The sequence below is a fragment of the Natator depressus genome, chromosome 8, assembly GCF_965152275.1.
Source record: "Natator depressus isolate rNatDep1 chromosome 8, rNatDep2.hap1, whole genome shotgun sequence".
Taxonomy (NCBI): domain Eukaryota; kingdom Metazoa; phylum Chordata; order Testudines; family Cheloniidae; genus Natator; species Natator depressus.
Genome location: NC_134241.1, coordinates 100,502,997 through 100,527,190, shown reverse-complemented (window position 1 = coordinate 100,527,190; position 24,194 = coordinate 100,502,997). Strand labels below are relative to the sequence as shown.

Here is a 24,194-nt window from a genome sequence, read left to right as displayed (position 1 = left end):
CTAATAATCATTCAATGGGGGGAGGGCGAGAAAGAGAGAGAGCACACCCTAATGTACAACTAATATTATTTGCATTGAACAATTCTACTACCTCTAGGACTGAGCTGTCTTAGCTTGTGAGATTAGACAAGATCACACCACAAGACTGCTTGGCCGTACATTGTAGGACTGAGCTGGAATTGCTCAGGTCACGGTCTTGTTGACTCAATAAAAGCAGAGAGCTTCATGGGAACAAAAGTTATAGAACTGGATCTAAAGCCTTTCAAAGCCAATGGAAAGACCCCCCATTGACTCAACCCGCTTTGGGTAGGCCCAGGAGATTTACAAACTGAGTACCCCTATCATTGCTATCTTCTGTTATGTTGGGCATAATGGAGGACTATAGGGGCTGTATTGCCTAAGCAAACCTTGGCTGAATAAAATGGACCATTTAGGACATCATGGTAAATTTCACCCAGTACTTCCTGGCATAGTGTTCTGCTTGCCTTGTCTTGATCTTACCAAATTCTCCAGCTGCCACTCCTCTCTTCACTCAATGAGGTGGGTATGATTCTGCCAATTGAAAAATGCTACGTGAATGGAAAACATTCAACGATCAGAAAGCAAACAAACAGAGCATGGCCTTTAATTCCAGCCGGCAGTGCCCATAGCCAGCGCGTTCTGTCCTGTCCCAGGCATACGCCTTGCAGCGCCAGTTCTAGTGACACCCACAAAAGAGCAGGGAACTTGCAGAAAAATACATTGCAGGTAGGGGACTGTTGGCTTTATGCTCTCCACTTGCCAGCTGGGTAGCACTACGTCAGGGACTGCTGCCCTAGCGGGGAGAGGGAGAAACAGGGCCCGGCTCAGAATCCCCCAGACCCAGAACTGTGCAGGGAAACCCCCCTACACACACGCTATCACTAGAATCCAGGCAGTGCCTCCCCTTCCCCCATCACGTGGCCTTGGGGGAGAACTGCAGAGCAGCCAGCCAGAGATGCAAGCCAGTAGGAGCAGAAGCAGCCAAAACAAGGACCTTTGGACATTCCAGTCAAAGCTGGAGAATGTTCTCTGCCTTTTTCTGCACTGTGCTGATCATCCATTTGCTCCAACCCTCCCTCTTCCTCCACTCAGTCTCCTTACCTCCGTTTCACGCCCCATCTGCCCCTCCTGCTCACTTCTCCTCTGCTTTGCCCCCCTCACCGCTCTTCCTTCCATTTAACTGGTCCCCTCCTAACTAACCCCCCCCCACAAAATCAATCAATACAATCATGGAACTAATGTGTTTGTTTGCTGCCATCACATTGTTTCCTCTCCTTGTGTGTTCTGCCTCTTCCCCCACCCCGTGTCTCTCTTGTTTGTTTTTTTGGGTTGTAGGCTGTAGGGGTCATGTGGCTGTCTCCTTCTGGTTTTACTAATTCATGCAATAAACACACCGCAGGAGGTGAGAGGGGAGACTTTACCCTTGCCCCAATAACTATGCTAGTGAAATATTCACCTGAGGCAGGTCAGTTACTTGGCTTTAACTGCAGTCCGTTCTTCTAGGTTCAAAGTACAGCCGGCATGTCAGTCATTCTTCCCTAATCATTAGGTGCTCTTGCCCAATCTTCTAACCATTCCCTGCTTCTGACACAAAATCTATTGACTCTGTTGATAACCTGCACATGCACGGCTGTTGAGTGTAAATTTTTTTAAAAAGAGAGTTAGTTATTGCATAAGATCAATAAAAAAGATGAAATTCACTAAGGGCCAGATCATCCTGCCCTCCACTGTCACAAGCCAAACATGTAAGCGTGCAGCCGTGCGAGCCGTGAAAATCTCACCCTGAACGTAGAATGATTGTCACGCAAGTGACCGTAAAAATAGCATTGTGGCATTCCAAGTTCTTTCTCTCCACGAATGCTGAAGATTAATATATTACAACGCCGCTTACTATTGCCATTACATCGTTGCTAATAATAGAGGGTCTGCACTCAGCACTCACCTGACACAGTCCCAGATTCCTGCAGGACCACTGTGATCATGTAGTCTGACCTCTTGTATTACACAGGCCGGAGAACTTCCCCAAAATAACTCCTAGAGCTTATCTGTTAGAAGAACATCCAATCTTGATTTCAAAAGTATCAGTGATGGAGAAGCCACCATGACCCTTGGTAAATTGCTCCAGTGGTTAATTACCCTATCTGTTAAAAATGTACATCTTATTTCCAGTCTGAATTTGTCTAGCTTCAACTTCCAGCCACAGGATTGTGTTTTACCTTTCTCTGCCAGATTGAAGAGCACATTATTAAATATTTGTTCCTCATGTAGGTTCTTATAGAGTCTAGACTGTACTCACATCACCCCTTAACCTTCTCGTTCTTAAGCTAAATAGATTGAGCTCTTTGAGTTTATCACTATAAGGCATGTTTTCCAATCCTTTCATCATTCTTATGGCTGTTCCCTGAACCCTCTCCAATTTATCAACAACCTTCTTGAATTGTGGATGCCAGAAATAGACACAGTATTCCAGCAGTGGTCTCCTGCTGCCAAATACAGAGGTAAAAATAACCTCTTTACTCCTACTCAAGAATCCCCTGTTTATGCATCTCAGGATCGTATTAGCTCTTTTGGCCACAGCATCACACTGGGAACTCTTGTTCAGCTGATTATCAACATACAATGACCCCCAAATCTTTTTCAGAGGCACCACTTCCCAGGATAGAGTCCCCCATCCTGTGAGTGCGGCCCATATTCTTTGTACGCACATGTATACTTTTACATTTAGCTGTATTACAAAGCATATTGATTGCTTGTGCCCAGTTTACTAAGCGATCCAGATTATACTGAATCAGGGACCTGTCCTCTTCATTATTTACCCCTCCCGCAATCTTTGTGTCCTCTGCAAACTTTATCAGTGATGATTTTATCTTTTCTTCCAGGTCATTGATAAAAATGGCCTAGGGCCTGCGGGACCCCACTAGAAACACACAGTTCGATGACTATTCCCCACTTACAATTACATTATGAGACCTATCGCTTTTGCTGGCAATACATGAGTCAGAATGGAACCCAGCTCATTCTCCCATAGTTTAATGTTGCCTCTGCAGGGCTAAAGGGAGTGAAAACATGTATGTAGAAATGACTCAAGACATTTCTCAGACAGCAGGTGTGTTGGTGAAGAAGATTAAGGGCCTTTAACAGAATAGCGTGTTTTGCTGAATAGATGTTTGCCCTGTGAGGTCACCAAGATTTTTCTTCTTTTTCTTACAGGTTGTCTGGCTGCAGTGAATATTTATTCTCTTCATAGGAACCCAGCTGTATGGCAAGATCCAGAGGTACTTTTAACTTTACAGAAAGAAGAAGTGGTCAAATAGTTAAAACAAAGGACCGGGTACCAAGAGAGATGGGTGCTATCCCTGCCTCTGCCTCATACTTCGTTGAGCAAGGGATTTCTTACTTCTCCCTTCCTCCATTTCCCCAGCTGTAAAGCAGGGATAATATTGACCTTACCGAGGTGTTTTGCAATCTTATTCAAGTAGCGTCTGTCCAGACGAAAGGTGCAATAGATCTGCAAAAAGGAGGTTGCCCTAAACATTCTGAGTATTGTAGAGCAACAGAGGAGGGTGTGGAACGGTCTGTTTTTACACATAGTCATGTACATCCGGTGGACTAAGGATTCATAGCGTTTTGGGGCAAATGTAGCAGATGATGCTCTTGGTTGTACCAGCAACTCCTCCCAGTCACCTGGCAGCTGTGGTGAGGGGCAGTAGGACTCTGGGCCCAGCACAAGGGCTCACTCTTTAGGTAGGGGGCTGCACAGGGGATGTGTTGCAACAGCACCTCCCCAGCTTACAGGGTGATGGCATTTCCCTGGTTCGCACAGCTCACATTTGGGACAGTGCTGGCCCCTTATGGGAGGGGAGATCACCGCCCCTTCACAGTGCTGGCGTCAAACCAAGCAACGCTGCAGTTTGGGAACTAAAAGCCTTTGCCACAGACCTTTGAACTCTCTTCCCACAGGTATATGATCCCATGAGGTTTTCACCAGAGAACTTGTCCAAGATGCATTCCCATGCTTTCGTGCCCTTCGCAGCCGGAGCACGGTGGGGGATATTTCATTCACTCTCTGGGGGGTGGTGTCAGCTTCACTTTCCCAGCCGCCCCCTATTCAGTTTCACCAAATATATTCGCACAGTAAACATCCCAATAATCCAGGGGGGTTTCAAACTGGATGTCGGGACCCCTCAGCGGGTTGCAAGGTTATTACATGGGGGGTTGCGAGCTGTCAGCTGCCACCCCAAATCCCACTTTGCCTCCAGCATTTATAATGGTGTTAAATATATAAAAAAGTGTTTTTAATGTATAAGGGGGGTCACACTCAGAGGCTTGCTGTGTGAAAGGGGTCACCGGTACAAAAATCTGAGAACCCCTGCAATAATCCAATCAGCACACCATCACCCTAAATTATTACAGAGCAACTCCAGAGCCATCACTCATGGGACTGAATTCTGGATCACTTGTAGGGGGAGGTATTCCATGCACAGGTGTGTGGCAGTTAAGCACATTAAAAGCCAATGGGAGCTAGGTGCCTAATTTCTATATGTGGCTTGGAAAAATCTCCCCTGTGGTCAGCAAAGATCTCTTGGCACTTTTCATTAGAGTGGGGGAGTAACTGTATCAATCTCCTTGCAGGTTCAATGGGAAAGAGCTTTTTTCACACCTGTCCCAAAACTGCCTGATAGTGGTTGCTGTGCACTATTAAACAGCTGCCATGTCTTAACCCAGAAGTGGCAGCACTACAGTGATGGGTAAAGGGATTCGTCTAGGCTATATTACAGGAGCAGCCAAAAGCCCCAATTGAGATGAGGACCCCATTGTGCTAGCCGCTGTACATACACATGAGAAACGGTCACTGACCCAAAGAGCTGGGTTGGTCCACTCAGCTAGCCAAGCGCTTTGGGATACATTTGCGAATGAAAGTTGATTTCTAAGTTCTTATAGGCTTCCCCTCCCTCTTCCAGGAACTGCATCGGGAAGCAGTTTGCCATGAACGAGCTGAAAGTGGCTCTCGCCCTGACTCTGCTCCGCTTTGAGCTGTCTCCTGATCCAGCCAAACCACCTAAGGAAATACCTCAGGTTATCCTCAAGTCCAGCAATGGGATCCACCTGCTCTTACGGAAACTTCCCTGACACCGCAGAAACCATGGAGCTCCGCACTGGAAGTCTGTAGGATCGACTCATTTTCAAGGGAGTGCATTCCATGGGTGTTTCCCGGGATAGCCCCACTTCAGCCAACCCGTTCCACAACCTTTCCTGAATTCTCAGCACCAGCTGGTTTCTCTGGGGCCTTCCCCATCCCCAGACTTGGAGGGAGCAGTGTTGGGAGGAGACCTGGATATGGGAGTAAAGCATCCCAAGTGCCCCCTCCCTGGCTAAGGAGCACTCTTGCCTGTCAGCACCATGCTCTGGGACCCGAGCTATGCAGGCTCGAGGGCAGCGCTTCTCCCCTTTCCACAGCCCCTCACGCGGTACTGAGGGTACAAGCAGAGCTCTGAGTGCAATTTCACGTCCGTTCCCTAATGCAAACTGTAGAGGGCAGCACTGCAACGGAGCTAGCTCTCCTTCCCCGACAGGAGTCCAAGTGTCTTCGCAGCTCCCATCGGAAGAGAGCCAGTGATCTAGCTGGGATTTAAGGCCTCCTTACACTGGGATTTTAGGCACCCCTAGTGTAGACACAATTTACACCGGTGCACTGCAATGTGCACTAATGTCTAAGCTCCGAGGGTAGACCGAGCCCAACACTTATCCCCACACAGTAGCACATTGCTCTGTTTTGCACTGATCTCCTATCCACCCAGCCTTGCAGGGAGGTGTGAATTCCACCACCAAGGCCACTCTCATCCCCTATGAGGGATTATCATCAACGCTTGGCTGGGAAGATTGAAGTGTGAGCTGGGCCAAGTCTCCCAGTCGAGAGGTGGGTGGACACTGCTCCCCACTGAGAAGCTCTGGAGTTTTGGTTTGGCCCACTACAGCAATAGAGGCCAGTGAGAATTTTTGCTCCAAATCTGAACTTTCTTCCAGTGGAGGCTGCTCAGATCTTGGCTCAGAGCTCTCTGTAATTTAAACACCGACACGATGCAACATGGACAATCAAAGATCCATGCAGGCTGCCTTCAGACTACACACACGGCTCTGATTGGCCCTAAAAAGTCACTCAGCTGGCACCAAGATACCTCTGATTCCCCCTCTAATCCAGGATGGATACTTACATGATCCCCAGAGTAGAGCTTCCTTGTCACATTGTTTATGCTAGACAGATATTGAGGGTTCTCCCCGTGCATTCAACCTTGGAAACTGCCCCTCCCATGTAGCAATTACATCAAGATACCTTCCAGCCCAGAGAAAGGTGCAGCAATTCCCTCCTCACTTGGAGCCTGATCCCCAGTCTGTCAGTGAGAGTCTTCTTCCCATCGACTTCAACGGGCTTTGGGTCCTTCCTTTGGAGAACGTGACAGCTAACTCTGCCAGTCTGCTGATTAGCAACGTTCTATGCATTCTTATGCCCATGCTATCTCGGACGCTGTGCCTTTGAATGAAAAATCTGTAGCAACCTGGAGCCGGAAAGGCCTGCCAGGGTCAGACTCAGACACCCACCTCCAGATGAGACACCAGTTTGCATTCAGAAGGAAGGAGGGTTAGCTTGTCAAATGCCCCGAATACAGCCATGCCCTGTAGAATGCAGCTGAAAGATTGTGAATTGGTCAAGAGGTCTTTACATATCCTTGTCAGGCTGTGAGCTGTAGACCGAGCAAACCCTAATATGCAGTATCCACAGCTACCCATCTGCGAACTTCGTCACTCACCTTCCCTAGCCTATGCCTAGGGGAAAGCCAGTTCAACAACTTGCCGTTGGCTTTATGTTTCTCCTCTCTAGTTCTGTAACGAGCAGGATGTTGTTCAACTCCCGCTCTGGTTTGGATGTGGCCATTATTGCAGGGATGTCGGTGTTGCCCGAATGTCCCAGGATCTGAAAGAATCTCTTAGCCTAAGAAAGGAAAGAGCAGATGGGGTCACTGCTCCAGGTATCCCCAAAGTGGGCATGAGAAGGACTATGCCCATAAAGGCATCACAGACAACGAAGGGGGATCCATGCGGGCATAGAATGAATCCTCATACCTTAGGGGCACTGGCTGTTACAGTGGGACTGGCCCTTTAAGTAGCTGTGCACCTCTTCAGCCATTCTCCCTGCTGGGTGAATGCATGGGAGACACAACAGCTCCTGGTTGGATGTGGGAAAGAGAGCGAGATGATGACCGAGGTTCTCTCTCTCTCTGGCTGGCTGTGGGGCCTTGTGAATAGGAATACATTTGTCCATTTTTTTTCTATTGTAAAGGCTCTCGCCTCTGCAGAGTCATGCTTGGATCTAAATCAAACCCTTTCCAGATTAGACACATAGGCTCAAAACTGGGGAAATGAGAGCTGAATAGGCTTGCTGCTGAAATGGGCCTGGCTTTAGTATGGATCCGTTTTCACAAGGCAAGGAGTCTGAGTTTGTCCTGCACTGAACCAAGGAGTGTACTGAACAGGATGTTCCTAGATAAAGCAAGGCCATTTGCTCCTTTCCCACAACAAACTAAAGGGGTCTTTGTTCAAAATCCTTTTCTGCACTGAACCGTGTTTTCTGGCCAAGTGGGTAAAGAGAAGAGGTGCTTTGGGGGCAGTCGGCAAAGGCTTTTAGAAGAAGTCAGAGAGAAAATTCCTAGAAGACAACAGACCAATAGAATGGGAGGTTCAATATAACAGAGCTAAATCCAGCCACTAGACTAGGCAGTATGTAGCTGACAAAACAGACTCAGGCTTAAGGCCCAGGCTGAAAGTTCAATGCTCATCTCAGACCTTGTTCAGCAGAAGCCAAGGACTGACAGCTCAATAGTAAGAGGCAGAATATAATAACATACATAAGAGCAGCCATACTGGGTCAGAGCAATGGTCCATCTAGCCCAGTAGCCTGTCTTCCGACCATGGCCAATGCCAGGTGCCCCAGAGGGAATCAACAGAACAGGGAATCATCAAGTGATCCATCCCCTGTCGCCCATTCCCAGCTTCCGGCAAACCGAATCACCCCCTACATCAGAGAAAGGCATCTCTGCACCTTTAGAGGTTTATTTAGGCCATTGGCTACAGCTGAGTCCAGGGACTGAAACCAGATGGGGAAAGCTGTGTGTCTCGTGCCTGGGACTAACCTGTGGGAAAAGCACCAAGTCAAGACAGACTTAAGAAGTAGAGAATCAGTTCCTGCTCTGTGACTCCAGTTACGTGTCTCAAACCTGGACAGAGACTAAAACATTATTCCACACTCCTTAAGTATTAGAAGCCTGGTTGGAGAAATAGCTAAGAAGTCTCACCATGCTATCCAGCTAAAAATCCTTTAATTTACTCCAATTCTAAAGCTGTAATCTGAAAGCCCCCTTCAGGAGATGAGCTACTGAAAATAATGACTTCCAGAATAACTGAAGTTTTAGCATCCTGCTTAACCAATGCACTAAGAACCTTTGGCCTAAGCTGCTCCTGTGATTTCTGTAGACGACAGTGGATACTGCTAACGGAATAAAGTGGGAAATGCTCCAGAACTTGCATCTTGCTTGGGTTTGCAGGTCAAAAGTGTAAGCTACAGAAGTGCCGAGTGTTGTGACAGGACCTGCTTTGCCTCCCATCGGAGACAATCACCGGTGAATTTAATTTATTTCATGGGTAGGGTCTGAGTTTTCTGTCTTGAACTAATTCATTTGCGGGGGAAGAGTTTCAAAGGCAAACGAGACACTTAGGTGTCTAACTCTTTTTTGAAAAATCAATGGGAAATCTCTCCCTGTCCCCAAATCAGACTCTTGGTAAAACTTTTCAAATGTTATCTTTGTTTAAATTGGGTCCTAAGTCACTAATAGAGCCCCGACCACGAACGTGGGATGTGTCTTTACCCTTCATGACGCTGAACTGAGAGAAATAGAGACATCATCGAGTCCGGCCAGTTTTGGACAGTAGGTACAAAGGTCCCTCAACTCCTGTGCAGTATTTCCCTGCTGCACGAACCGGGGGTGCTGAGAGCGTCTACTGTTTTATAGATTTCAGAGTAGCAGCCGTGTTAGTCTGTATCCGCAAAAAGAACAGGAGGACTTGTGGCACCTGAGAGACTAAAATATTTATCTGAGCATCAGCTTTCGTGAGCATCATGAAGGGCGTTTTATAAACATCTACTTGTGCCCCAGAGAAGGGGTATCCCAAAAAATAATGGGTGGGCATAAGAGATGGAGTTCGAAGTGTCCAAGGGGAGACTGGAGGGGGACAGCTAATTGAATGCAGTGGGGCTCTTTAAACAGAGATCTTTTGCTTACATGTGACTTTTGGATCCAGGCTAGCTTCCGAGTCTGATCTTCTCCAGAAAGATGGGTGGAGGGGTGTTCATGTTTGATTCTTCACGTTAGCCCACCCTACATACTTAGAGAGAAGCCATAGCCGTGAAATCCAGAGCCGGGTCTGGATCCAGATCAGAATCTCTGCAGAGTTCAGGACTGGGCTTCTGTCTGATGCCCTGGTTCAAGCTGAGGGATCTGGAGCAGGAGAGCTGCTTGGAATAGGGAGGAAGGATGGCCTACTGGATAAGGCACTCAGGATACCAGGGCTCAATTCCTGGTACTGCCTCTCACATCCTGTGTGACTTTGGGCAACTGATTTCAGCTGCCCTGTGCCTCAGCTTCCCCTCTGTAAAACAGGAATGATACTTCCCTCCCTCAGAGGAGTGCTAGAGATTATGAGGTGCTCTTGTATGATAGTGATGAGGGCTATATAATCACCGAGACAGGGGAGGCCATTCCAGGCACAAAATGCAGCATGAATATACACAAAGACCAGTCTAGTTAAAACAATACAACTTGTGTGCAGACCATTTCTGAGAGCCGAATTCTGCCTTGACCTACATTTCTCTCAAGCCTCCCTCAAAAGAAGGGCATAAACTGCTGTGGAATTTGGCACCTTTACAACAGTCTACTAGAAGAGCAGCCATACTGTCTGTGACGTGTCCCAGCATCATGAGTAACCATGGAAATATTACTGAGCTATCTCTCCCCCTTGTTCTGAAAACGAAAGCAAAATTCACCCTTGCTGTCATCCCCCTGGAAATTTTTCTTTATCTTCAGTAATTCTGCAAATGCAGTCACAAGTCAGCACCCAGAGTCCAAATGAAGAAAAAGTTCACACCCAGATTTGAATTTCATGGTTAATGGCCCATCCTGGGATGCGTAAACAGGGGAATGTTGAGCAGGCTTAGGAAGATTTTTTGATCTCATGTATGGCAATGGTGCGACCGCTGCTGGGATCTTGTATCCAGTTCTGGTGCCCACACTTTAAGGAGGATGGAGGTAAATTGGAGCGGGATCAGAGAAGAGCCATGAGAATGATTAAAGGATTAGAAAACCTGCCTTACAATCAATGAGCTCAATCTATTTGGCTTAACAAAGAGAAGGTTAAGGGGTAACGTGATTACAGTCTACAAATACCTACCTGGGGAATAAATATTTAACAATGGGCTCTTCAGTCTAGCAGAAAAAGGCGTCCAATGGCTGGAAGTTGAAGCTAGACAACTTCAGGCTGAAAATAAGGCCTACTTATTTAACAGTGAGAGTAATTACCCACTGGAACCATTTACCAAGGGTCGTGGTGGATTCTCCGTCACGGACAATTTTTAACTCGAGAGTGGATATTTTTCTAAGAGATCTGCTCTAGGAATTAATTGGGCGAGGCTCTGCTGCCTCTGTAATGCAGGAGGTCAGAATAGCTGATCACAATTGTCCCTTCTGGCCTTGGCATCCATGAATCTCTACTTAAAACAGCCCAGGGTTTGAAACTCTCTCGATACATCAGGCCCTGTTGGTGACTGTAAGCGATGAAAATGCACAAGGACACAGCCAGCTTTTAGAAACCAGTAATTACCGTAGATGAGCATCTAGTCTGACCTCCTGCACAGCCCTTAGGACTTCCCAGTGTTAATCCTGCTTCAGCTTCAGAGCTGGGCTTGAAATAGAAAAATATCCGCTCTTGATTTAAACATTTCAGTACTGGAGGATCCATCACAACCCTTGGTAAGTTGCTTCAGTTATTATTATTTATTGGTATTCCTGTAGCACCTAGAACAAAAAGACAGTCCCTGCCCCAATGAGCTTACAATGTAAGTAGGAAATAAGAGACAACAGATGGATACAGACAGAGGAGGGGAAACAAGGCAAAAATTAAATGATATTGGTCAGCATGACAGGCAGCTGTCTTAGCACATCAGTGACCTTACAGTTGTCAAGTTTTTTGTAGGCATCACAGCAAAGGTGAATTTTAGGGAGGGATTTGAAGGAGTAGGAGGACTTAGTTTTGCAGATGTTTACAGGGAGCTCCTCCCAAGTGCGAGAAAGCACAAAGGGAAGGAAGGGTTTGGAAATGTAACAAGCGGGGGGATTGGAGATGGGAGATTACCTCTTGTCACTGAATCAGAGATGAAAGGAAGGGTGGGGGTAAGCCCAGAAGGGCCTTGAAAGTGAAGACAAATAGCTTATGTCTGATGTGGTAGAGAACCAGTGGAGGGATGCAGAGGAATAACACGATCAACCCTAGGGAAATTATGTTTGCAGATAGCCAACGGTTAATCACCTTCACTGTGAAAAATGTACATCTTCTTTCAGGTCTGAATTTCTCTAGTTTCAACATCCAGCCATGGGTTGTTAGATGTTTGTCTGCTGGGTTCAATTTCTGTTCTCCATGTAGGTCCTTCTAGACAGCTTGAGTCACCCCTTAACCTTCCTCTTTGCTAAGTAGATTGAGTGACTTGAGTCTTTCATCATAAGGCCTGGTTTCCAATCCTTTAATCAATCTTGTGTCTTTTCTCTGAACTATCTCCAGTTTTTCCAACCCCCTTCTTGAAACGTGGACACCAGAATTCAGCACAGTCTTGCAGTCACGGTCACACCAGCACCAAATACAGAGGTAGGAGAACCTGTCGACGCCTATTTAATATGTCCCTGTTTATGCATCCCAGGATCACATTAGCCCTTTTGGCCACAGTGTCACATTAGAGGCAGCTCATGTTCACAGCTGATGATCCACTGTGGCCCCCCAGGTCTTTTTCAGAGTCACTGTGTCCAGGATAAAGCCCCTGGCTTGTAAGTAAGCCCTGCATTTTTTTTTCCTAGGTGTATGTCTTACATTTGGTTCTTGTTGATTTGATTTGCTATATTGTTTGATCTGCTAATAAAATTACAACATGGGTCAGAATAGTCCTTATAAAAAACCACAGTGAAATCACTTCAACCTGCTATTACCTGCCACCGCCTCTGGGGGTGGAGCACATCGGTGGTTTAACAGCACACAACACAACAGTCTAACTAAAGATGTGAAAGAATATGTATCTCATCACAACATGCAGAGGAAATTTTCAATAGGCAAATGTGATTTGCCAAACTGGAACTGATCGAAGACACTCAGATTAATCCCTGACTCCTGAGAAAAAATGCCATAAAAGGACAAATTGGTCAGGATCTGTTTGTCTCAGCAAATTAGTGAGTGCAGGGTCCCTGACATTATTGCTGGGGCACAAATTCAGCTCTGACTCAGAGAGGAGGAGGGAAAGTACCCAGTCCACCACCAGGACTGTAACTGGAGGTTTAAAATAGGTTTAAATATATTTGCCTGAAAATATTCCAATGTTTTGTGTTGTTATCTACAACATAACACTAGGTGGCAGCAGAGAGATTCAGATATACTGCAAAGGAGTCCTCTTGTCACTGAATTCAAAGTGATTGGGCTAATATTGCATAGTTCTATAATCATTCATTTGAATTGTTAAATCAATTCATTTTGGCCTTCTTCATACTCTTCTTGTGCTTGCTTATGTTGTCGGAGTATTTGTGTGACTGCATTTCAATAGCAGAAATCCTCTTGCAAATCAAAATGTCAACTCAGCTATCCTAATGTTCCCGGAGCATGCATTTAAAACTCACTCTTTCTCTCTGAACAGTCATATGAAAAACCCCATTAAAGAGTTAACCCATGTCCAGTCCAGGGAGAGAAACAATGCGTGTGGTTGATGCGCTGATCTAGGACTACGGTAGATCACAGCTCAAATACAAGCAATAAAAGTGTGGTGGGGAAATGTGGTATAATTCTGAGCAGCGAATCGATCTGAGAAATTTGTGATCTGTTTGTGGCAATGAAGAGCAACGTTTGTTCCTCTGTGATGAGCCAGCGCAATGCCTTCTTTAACTTATTTCTTATTTGCATTTCAGTCGACCCCAAGAGCCCTGGGCATGGATCAGAACCCCATTGTGCTAAGTGCTGTACAAACACAGAACTAAAAGACAGGCCCTGCCCCAGAGATCTTACAATCTTAGTATAAGACAAGAGAGAACAGATGGAGGCAGACAGACAGGGCAGCAAAAGGAAACAATGAGACAATATTTATTAGCTTGGTAAGTGGTGATCGCAATCGACACTTAAGGCCCATTTAAGCCCTCTGCACAGAGGTAAGGTTCACCCTCTGGGAAGAGAACGAGAGGTGAAATTCATGAGATAAATTATTCATTACAAATCATTCGCTCAGCTCAACTATTGACTCACCTCCCCTAGGGTGACCAGAGCTGATTGACCAAATGTTAAATTGCCACAAAAACCTTCGGATCCTCTTGGATTGTTTTCGAAAGCCAATTTTCTGGGTTTCAGAGTAGCAGCCGTGTTAGTCTGTATCCACAAAAAGAAAAGGAGTACTTGTGGCACCTTAGAGACTAACAAATTTATTTGAGCATAACCTTTCGTGAGCTACAGCTCACTTCATCGGATGCATTCAGTGGGTGAATTCAGTTACTCAGGAACGGGAAGCCCTGGAGACGGATGCCCTCGGCTCAGCCACAGGACAGGTCAGGGGGAAGGGTAAAACTTCCTCAGCTCAGACTCAGAAAATAAACCCTCCAAGGGCTTGTCCTCACCACAAAGTTACCATGAAGCTCTGGTGTTCCCATCATCTTGACCCTTGTCCAGACACAAAACCTCCCTCCCTTATGTGCAAGGGGGGCAACGCGAGGTGGCCGGGACGACCAACGGTTCAAGGCACACCTCAGTTGGACTCACCTCATCAGCTGCTAACATAACTTCTCTGTAGTGTGGCCACAGGCTTGTGCCATGACCAGCAGTTGAAGGCTGCCAGTGTCTTCCCACAATTCTCCCCGGGCCTCTTCCCCAGGTCTTGTCTTGCTATCTACACCTATTCCCTGCTTCCAGACCAGAAATCACCTACCATTGGCTTATTTTACCTGCAAACCATACACCCGCTCCCCCCCCCCACACACACACACACACACACATACATTCAGATGTAGCCTTCTCTCCCATCACTTGATGGCATGGCAAGCTGCCCTTTAGGAAATCAAAGGAGACCACTAACTTATTACTCATATGCCATCAGGCAGCCATGGGATTTGTTACTCCTGTGTGCCAGCTCATTCAGTCTGGAGGTGAGAGGTGCTGTATCCCTCGCCAATTCCCTGACCGGCTCTCACGATATCTGGTGTTTTTCCTGGAAGCCCCAACTCCTGGAGTCAGGTGCTTAACTGAGAACCTCAGCTAAGCTTCTAGGCTTCATGGTTGCGGAGAAAACCTTGAAAACACAACCCCGAAAGGGTCAGAAAACAGAAGGCGAATAAAGGGAGCCCCCAACGGAATAGTTCTGAAAAAAATCTCATGCATTTTAAGGCTCTCATGATTTTAGAACTTGAGGAGTTGGGATACTGGCCGTGATCCTGAGCCCATTGAAGTCAATAACAAAATTCCCATCTACCGTGCACTCTAGCAAGGATCTTAGTGTGCTTTGCAGTGACTGATTCATTAAGCCTTAGAGCATCCCAAGGAGAGATAGGTACTAGAAGTATAATACCCATTGCACGTCCAGGGAAACTGAGGCACAGAGAGGTCAATGATTTGACAAGGGTACACAGCTAGTGTTGCAGAGGGAGAGCTGGGAAGGAAACCCAAGAGGCCATATTTCCACTCCTTTGTTTTGACAACACTACTACTTAGCACTTACACAGCACTTGACATGTTCAAATTGATGCTAAGCCATTGTCACCTTCACTACACTCTGGTGTAGCTAGGGAGAGTATTATTTGTTATCTTCATTGTACAGGTGAGGGAAACTGAGGCATGGAGCTGGGCAATGACTTGCTCAACGCCACACTGTGCAGAGCTGGGGATTTACTCCTCAGGAGCGCCTGACTCTCAGCCCACTGCTCCTTCCACTAGGTCACAAAGCCAATAGATTGTTCTTATTCCAAGTATAAAGTTCTAACTGCAAAACGACAACTGAGTCTCTTTCCTTCTATCTATTTAGAGTGTCTTGGCCATTTCTGAGCTACCTATGCCTTAGTATTTCAGCAGCACACATGCAATGTATGTCTTTTTAAATTATTTTTTTGGTAGGGGATGGGGGGGCAGAATCTGCCTTTTAAGAGTCAAGTGTGGATTCTGATCTCTCTGACCCCAGCGTAAATCTGGAGTAGCTCCCCTAAAGTCCTGGAGGTTACGCTGGATCTCAGAGATTAGAATCTGGCCCTTTCGCCCCGTCTGCAGCCTGCAAAGCAAAGGAAGGTGTTTCCATGAGACTTTTTGCAGTTTATTACCTATTCGTCCCTTTTGGCTTGAGACTCTTTTCTGTCTCCTCCACCCCTTTGCACCACCCGAGAGGCCGCCTCAGAGTGAGTCAGCTGTGCTGATAACATGGAAACGGTTTCCCTGATGGACTGCAAGACTCCGTCTCAGTGGCTACCGCAGGCCCTCCCTCTCATCCTGGTTTCTTTTCATTTTACCCAACTCTCACAGCAGGGTGGATGGAATTAGATAAGGAGGGGTAGATTTTCAAAGGGCTCAATGATGAGCAGCAGGGGTGGCCGAACCAGCTACTGGAGGCCTTTGAAAATACATTACTGGGTCGCTGCTTTGAAAAGATTTTCCCCTAAGGCATCTGGTCTGCTGTCCCCTATGGGACATGCAGCCGGGACTGTTGGGTAATTGGCATGAAGCAGAGTTTCTTCACGCAGTAAATGGCAGAGCTGGTTGGATCCTGCAGAAACAGCATTCTGCCACCAGTCGGCTGTTTGATTTAACCATTTCACTGCTTGTTCTACTTTGCTCTTGGGGAGCGTTCACACCCACGGGTGTGTGATCACATGACTGTCTGGGAGAAAGGCCGGTCTTCACATTCACATCTACATTCACCCCAAACCAAGGGTGTTCATTCATGATCAACAGAATTCTCCCTTCTGCAATCCTTGTTCCTAGAAATAAGGAGTTCCAGTCACACAGTCAGGGCGCAGAAATAATACCATGCAACATAGATGACCAATCACACATCGCGAACAGCAGAGGATCAAAGTTATCAGCGTGAGAGCAGTTTACTGGCTCGGTCCAAATGGTTTGGTGAATAGTCACGAAGAAGAAACATTCACCCAAGTTGGGCTCAGTTTGTGATTGATTCACGAGCAGGCTGTCCTACACGGTTCACATCCAGGCGTAGGAATTGACGGGTGCAATTCCCTGGCCTGTGTCCTGGAGAAGGTGAGAGTAGATGGCCTAATGGTCCCTTCTGGCCTTTAACTTTCTGTATCTGGATCTGAGTGCCTCAGCGATCATCTCACTCCATCTCTGATTCCTACAAAAGGCATGAAACACACATCTAAGATGACTTGCTGTAACAGCTGGCTACCTAATAGTGAGGAGCTAACTTCCAACAGCACAGTGATGCCCTGGGTTGATTTTAATGGCAAGAATCAGGAAGAATCTCTATTCTACATCCTCACCTAGAAATACCACCTGGGACTACAGTGCCCCAACATCACCCTGGGTTTCTCTTCGAGGCTGCCCAGCCAAATACTGACCCAGTCTGAGCTGGTGTGTGTGTTTATATTTCACAATGACTCAGTGGCCTATCATGATCATTTGCAGTGTTTATTCAGAAAGGACCCCGGCTGAGGGATCTCTGGAGACGGGACAGACACCTTCCCTAACAGGTAGGTTAAAGAAATTGACAGTGAGCCTTTGTCCGGAAAGGAAGCGAAGTACAAATATGCAGCTCTGCTTGGGGATGGGGCATCTAGACTCCAGTCAGTAGTTAGCAGAGAGGAGGTTACCACTCTTTCTGAGCACAATAACTTAAACAGAGGCCTGCTGTCACTCGCAGAGATTACCAGCTGTGTCCAGCTGGAACAAGGGAAGAATAATGGGCCAGATCCTCAGCTGAAAATTTGGCTCCATAAAAGGACTCTTGTGGTTTGGGTTGATCTGGGTACCTACAGATATGGGGAAATGCTTGCTGTGACAGGCCCCTCTGCCATCATTTATTTAGGGTCGATTTCCCTTCACTCAGCCATCAGCTTCCAACCCAGCCAGCCCCTTTAATATTCAGGAGCAACAGGTTGGTTTAAAATGTGAAAACTAAGATTAAAAGAGAGAACTAAGAACTTCCTCACGGTTCTTTCAATGTGGGGATGGGCGTGCAGGGAGGGCATTGCTATCTGGAACGTAGAACAGGGGACTAGGAGTCACGGCTCCTGAGTTCTGTTCTTGACTCACTGTGTGAACGCGGGTTCTCCTGGGTGTGTCCGTATTATCTGGAAAACGGCCAGCACTTCACTACCTAGCAGCCGTGCTATGGGGCTGAGTGGATGCCTGGTCGTGAAGCGCTTGGAGATCCTCGGATGACATGCGCTGTGCACCAAGATTACCATGTTAATTTTTGTTGTTGATTGTTATTTTCAATGCTGCCATTGCATCTCTCTGGCACTCTCCCCCAGCGTATGGATTAAAGGTGTTATATATAGAAATAACAGGTAATAAGGAAAGCAGGTCAGAGAATATTTTGTTGCACAACAATTTCCATTTGTGATCAACGTCTTGAAAGTTTCCAGCCCACTCTGGTAAGCAGTGCCAGGTGTTGTCATTACTGCGGAAGAGGCATGAGGTGAATACCTTTTTAAAAGCCAATTTACGGCCTTTTCTGCAGCCAACATGGACCAAACTTGCCTTGACTTGTAGATTTGCCTGCAGCAAGACCAGTGCTTCTGGCATGACCTCGAAAAACGCTAATGTCTGGTTCATTGATGGGCTCAATGGAGGGGCAACTGGATGAAATTCTCTGGCCTGGGCCATGCAGGAGGTCTGATTAGATGACCCTTTTTCTAGCCTTAAAGCTGCGGGCGTTTGGATGCCTGCATGTTCACATGACATTAAACAGCTCTTCATCTCTTTCTGAAACCAACGTTCAACGGCTTCTAGAGGAGAAGAAAACCAGGGTGAGAAGCGGTCAGCGTGGCGAGATAAAGATCTAATCGCTCAAGTGTTCACCCCAAATGACTCCCTCTAATATGATGACATTTCTGTACTTTCCCGGCATTCCCTTTGCATTGCCATGACTACGACGACTGCACAATCAAATGGCAATTTATTAATGGGGGTTGGGGGGGGGGGCTTGGTGCCATAAATCCAGTTAAAGACACAGATAGCGCCAGCTCTGTTGGCATTAATGAGATGGTAACGCGGCACTTAGGGAAACCGGGCTGTGTGTTTAGTACCGAATATTCCCCTCTCTTTTTTTGTTTTGTTTTTGAATCGCAACCAATGGAGCTAAAAGGTTAGGTATCAGCCCGATAATCGCAAAAGACGTGTCATTATTACGTGCCACACATTTATTATCTCCTCCTCCAGCCGTGTCAGAGGCGGCTGGAGGAGGGCAGATAACTGGTTCCTCCATGCAGATGGTTTATTATCAGCGTGCTCCAGGAGGAGGTTTAAGACAGTTAGTGATGCTGTTTGCCGGTTAAAGATTAGCGACCCCAGAGAATAATTAACAATCCCAAAACGCAGTTTTCTGCAGGATTCTTATGGTTTCTCTCCCCTCTTCCCCACCCCCTTTAATCTCTCCGTTCTAGCAGGTGTAATAAAGTGATAAGGAAAGGCTCAGGGGACGTTTGGTTGACTGCTGTGGGTATACAAACCAACACTAGATGGGGTTTTACTGCTGGCTTTTCATTGGTTTGAACCGAGACCAAAAACTTTTTGAGCCACTTTGCCACACACACTCCTGCGCTGGCCCCAGATACCATCCGGCCACGGAGGACGTGCCCACCATCAGGACATGGGGAACATATACCTCTTCCAAACAAGCTGCAGTGCTCACCTCAGGTTGCTCCGGCCATCTGCCAGAATTGCAGCCATGCATGGAAGCCAGGGGCAGTTTGTGGGTTAAAAAACATGCGGCTCCATTTCTCTTCTCTTCCGCCCGTGGTTCGGATCCTCTGATTTTTTCCCCCTTGGGGAATTCTTGCATGCGCATTGTTATGACAAAACAAACTTTCCCCCATCTTTATGTGCTCCCAAATAGCCTCTTGAGATACAAACCTCATTTCCACCAAGGCCTCAAGGCACAGCGGTTGTATGATCATCCCCCAAGCAACTTCCACACAATGCAAAGACTATAATGCAGGATACTCCACCCTAGCAGCAGTGAAAACCCTGCTTCATTTTTACAATGACAGGACTGCGGAACAAAAAGTTGCTTACAGAGATCATTGATCTATTTCTTGCAATGATCATTGAAATACAAGGAAATGTTCTGGTCTGATTCTGTAAACTTTGAAAAGCCACATTCCAAATTTCTTTGGGGGCCAGATCCTCAGCTGGTATGGACTGGGGTTGTTTCACTGAAGGCCGCAGAGCTACACCAATTTGCATCGGTTGCTAATGCATTAGAGGCAATGGGGCATCACCAGTTTATACCAGCCAAGTACCCAGCCCTTAATACCAAGCAACATTTAAGCTCTTTGGGGCGAGAACCATTTTTCTGGTCTGTTTGTGCAGCGCCTCGCACAGGGAGGTCCTGATCAACTACTGGGGTTCCTACCCACAGGGTAAGACCAATAATAATAAAACCAGTGTCACTCCTGTGATTTCACTGGGGTCACATCTTATGTACGCAGCTGTCAGAATCAATCCCCATTGGAAATCTTGCCACAGACTCCACTAGCAGGCCCTTAATGGCAGTCTCAAGAGGAGAGCAGACTCTTAGTGACTGTGGCTAGGATATGAATATTGCCAACTTCCATACAACCCAAAGGCAAACAGATTGCCATGTCCTTGGGCAGCATGCCAGGCAATCCTTTCATCCAAAAGGGGCAGGATGGAGGTAAGACCATGCAAAGGGACATGAGCAGAAAGGCAGGAATGGAGCGTGACATTGTTAGAGGTCACTGATTGGTGACCAATTTCACATTTCAAATTAGAGCAGCCTCGTGGCTGCTCAAGTTTACACCATCCACTTACGGGAGTTCTCGCCCATCAGCCAGCCAGAGACTAAGGGCGGTAGAGATTTATGCGAGACACATCCCTTTTAAATCAGCCTCGTGGAACATCCACTTCAGGTCACGCCACCAGGCAGTGTGTGTGTAACTGCGACTATGCTGCTCAAGGGGACAAGCAGCTCATATTCAAACTGGGATAAGGCTTCACACCCACTCTGCACTGATCCTGCCTCTGCTCTGATGCCCCAAAATCACGACCCTCTGGCACTGGTGGCCTCCTGCAAGGACTAAAGCTGCTGATTTATGAAAACATACCTGCCTTTGCTGTTACCTCGTCCTCTATCCCATCCCATTTGTCTGCCCGTTGTGTCACATCATCATTGTAGACGGTGAGCAATCCGGGGCAGGCACTGCCTTTGTCCGGACAGTGCCTAGCACCCTGGGGTCCTGACTGGCTTCTCTTAGTTGTTGTTATTGTTTTACACAGGTACAGCTGCTGAAGCATGCACGTGTTTACTACATGCCTGTCTACAGATGCTGTCCCACACACAGTCCAGGTGATGGTCAAATGGCCATTAGCCAAGACATACAGTAATCAGAACTGTTAGGGATAGAAAAGATGGGCTAGGTCACCTAGAGGATTGACCCCCACCCCCGAGCCCTCACTTAGCCAGTGTACAATTGTACCTTCCAATACACTCTCCAGTGTCCTGACAGCATTGAAATGACCTTCCTGCTGCAGACAGCAGTGCTGTGGTTTTCACATAAGACCACCACAACCCGCGCATTGCAGGAGGAAGAGATGTGCTAGCAATCGCCCGTGTTTCACCCCTGAGGTGGCTGCATTTCAGCGACACTTGGCAGTGGTTCCAGTACATGTCTTCTGCAGGGTAACTTTCGCATCCTTCTGATTGCAGGCGCCAGCCAGCTGCAGGACATCATGATCGTTCAGCTATTTTGAATAGAAATGGTGACCGCAGTTAGAGCAGGAGGCGGGATGCCAGGTCCATAGGGGTTCTCTTGAAGGATCTGTCATTGCCAAGTCATCCTAACCTCTCTTCATTTCCATTTTCCCATCTGTAAGGTGGCAATTACAGCTGACATCCAAGGCCTGGGTGGGGGGCATGCTGAATTTCTAGTTGTTTAACCTTTATAGAGTGCTTTGGGATCCTCCCACAAGCCTTGCTATAAACTGTATGGACCATTAGTCCTGGAGTTGTGACTGTCTGGTCAGGGGTACAGCACCTGTACTGTGACTGCCACTTGGTCTCTAACTTCAAGCCATCGGGACACTGGCTTGATTCTCTACCAGTCCTGTGCCTTGTCATTGCGGTCACAGCTGTTCCAGTTAAATCTCTTACCTCTAGGGGGCAGCACTGACACTGCTTAAGGGACCTGTATGTCAGGGAGTAGTAGAGACAAATATACCACTAATTTATTTGAGCATAAGCTTTCGTGAGCTACAGCTCACTTCATCGGATGCATCGAAAGCTTATGCTCAAATAAATTGGTTCGTCTCTAAGGTGCCACAAGTCCTCCTGTTCTTTTTGTGAATACAGACTAACACGGCTGCTACTCTGAAATATACCACTGTAGTTTGTTGTATGCGATGTTGTCGTAGCCGCGCTGGTCGGATATTACAGACAGAAGGCGGGTGAGGTAATCGCTTTGATTGGACCAAGTTCTGCTGGTGAGAGAGACAAGCTTTCGGGCTTGCACAGAGCTCTTCTGTAGACTGCAGTTTAGTGACTTTCTCCCCCCTCGCCTGTGGTCCTTAAATAAGTATAATTGTATTTTAAAATGAGTGCTTCGGAAAGGGCTCTGAGGCCTTTCTCTCGTCATTACCGCCCTCATTAGCCCCTCTCCCACCGTACACAAAGTCCTCCACGCTCATCCCATGGTGAAGATTTCACTGGGCCCATGGATCAAATTGTAACCTGGCTGAAACAGTTCTTATTCCTTCGCCCCTTACATTTTGGTTCCCTGATGCTCCTAAAGCACAACTCTAGCACAGAGTCTGCTACCCCCACATAGTTATGTCAGTGTTACCCCATTGAGTTCACACTGGTATAGAACTGGAGTGATGCAATGCTGAATTAGGTCCTAAAAGTGTGGTATCTGGACCTCAGCTCTTCTTCGGCATCATGGGACCAGGCATTTACTTTTCATCATAGTAGGGAATTATCTGACCGGTTGAGGGTTAAAGACGTGCCCTGATACTGCAGTGATGGGCACCTTACAATCATGGGTAGTAATAACAACAAACAATAACCCGCTCCCCTAATATCTTTGTCCAAAGGACAATCAGGAATGACAAGATGTCGACCAGTTCTGTTAACCTCCCCTTCCTGTGTGTGTGTGTGTGTGTGTGTGTGTGTGTGTGTGTGTGTGTGTGTGTGTGTGTGTGTGTGTGTGTGTGTGTGTGTGTTAGACCCAGACTGGGAGAAGAAGGGTGGATGTCACGTACAAGTGCCATGCTGGTTGGGCCAACGTGACTGAGATTGGTAGCACCTATGGGCCACACCTCCTTGTTACAGAGGAGGGTGAGAGAGTGGGCTACTTTGTGGAACCTGTGTGGGAAGTGGAAGCCCATCCTCGGCTCACACACAAGGATGCCCTGGCTTGTCTGGAGCAGAAGTATAACACAGCCACTTCTGATTTGTTGCCAGATGTTACTCTCAACTTACCCGCTATTGATTTCCCTGTTCAAGCCCGTGCGGTTACAGCGAGCATGGGCTGTGGCTCGTGGTTTGTTTCCATGTAATTGATGTGGCCTTTGCTAACTCAGCCAAGAAGTAAATATAGAACCGGGGCGCTGGAGATAATGTGTTAAAGGCCCAGCTCTGCTCAGGGGAAGCAGGGCGTGGTAGTTTGACCACCCTGCAGCAGAAGCGCTAGGAGGGAGCCAGCTCGAATTCCTCCGGACTGCGGCCAGGCCTCTGACACCCTCTAACAAGAGAGAGCCAGGCTCATGGGTCTGGATGACCCTGCAGAGAATTCTCCATGGGACAACCTCCCCTCAGCCTGTATGGTCACTCCAACATGGCCAGCCTTGGCCTACAGCATAAGGAGAAGCCAGCTCCCCCTTTGCATAGCCAGATTGCAATGATGCTGCCAACTCATTACCTCAGGATGGACATGAGGACCTTCACAGAGCCTGCTTATCACCCACTGTCAGAGCAAGGGGTCACCTCAATGTTGTCAGGATCTCTGAGCCGTGGGCCACAGTTCACTGGGTGCTCGGCTTTGGATGGCATTAGTGCCTGGGCACAGTGAGAAGTCGCCATCCTGTTCAGTGTTGTCAGCACGGCATTTAAACAGCTTGCTGGCCCTATCAGCCAGAGATCAGATATCCTCATTATGGCAATACAGCCGAGAACCCATTCCCTATCAGCCAGCGTAGCAAGGTAAACAAGAAATATAACAATGAACCCTTAACACGCATTAGCTGTGTCAGATAATACCTCACTTTTCTCTCTTTGGGGCTTAAAATCTAATTAAGACTTTCCAGCAATAGATTCCCTTTGTTCTTTGTAGGACTATGCTCAGAAATGTCGGTGAGCCATCTGATCAGTTGCTAATGTGGATGGGTGACTTTCTGTCTCTATCTGTATCACCACAGCACCTCGGTTGAGATCAGGGCTCACTGCCCGCGACTGTGCCAGGCGCTGTACAGACATCCAGTGAGAGACAGTCTCTGCACAGAAAAACTTTACAGTCTCAATAGACAAAGAGAAAATGGACACACAGAGAGGTGAAGTGACTTGCCCAGGGTCATACAGCAATTCGGTGGCAGAGCCAGGATTAACCTACGGCCACACTGCCTCCCAAGCAAGCAACTAGAAAGCAACCTCACAA

At 47.2% G+C, this 24,194-nt stretch overlaps 1 protein-coding gene across 2 annotated transcripts in view; it reads left to right on the top strand.

Moving 5' to 3' along the window:
• Positions 1 to 11,400, top strand: part of LOC141992549 (cytochrome P450 4A4-like) — a 28,838-nt gene extending 17,438 nt beyond the window's left edge. For both annotated transcript variants that reach the window (XM_074961784.1, XM_074961785.1), the window contains 3 exons: positions 3,232 to 3,296; positions 3,982 to 4,064; positions 4,983 to 11,400. In XM_074961784.1, coding sequence (XP_074817885.1) covers positions 3,232 to 3,296; positions 3,982 to 4,064; positions 4,983 to 5,151 — 317 coding nt within the window. In that variant the 3' untranslated portion in view covers positions 5,152 to 11,400. The remainder of the gene's footprint in view (positions 1 to 3,231; positions 3,297 to 3,981; positions 4,065 to 4,982) is intronic.
• Positions 11,401 to 24,194: the final 12,794 nt, after the last annotated feature.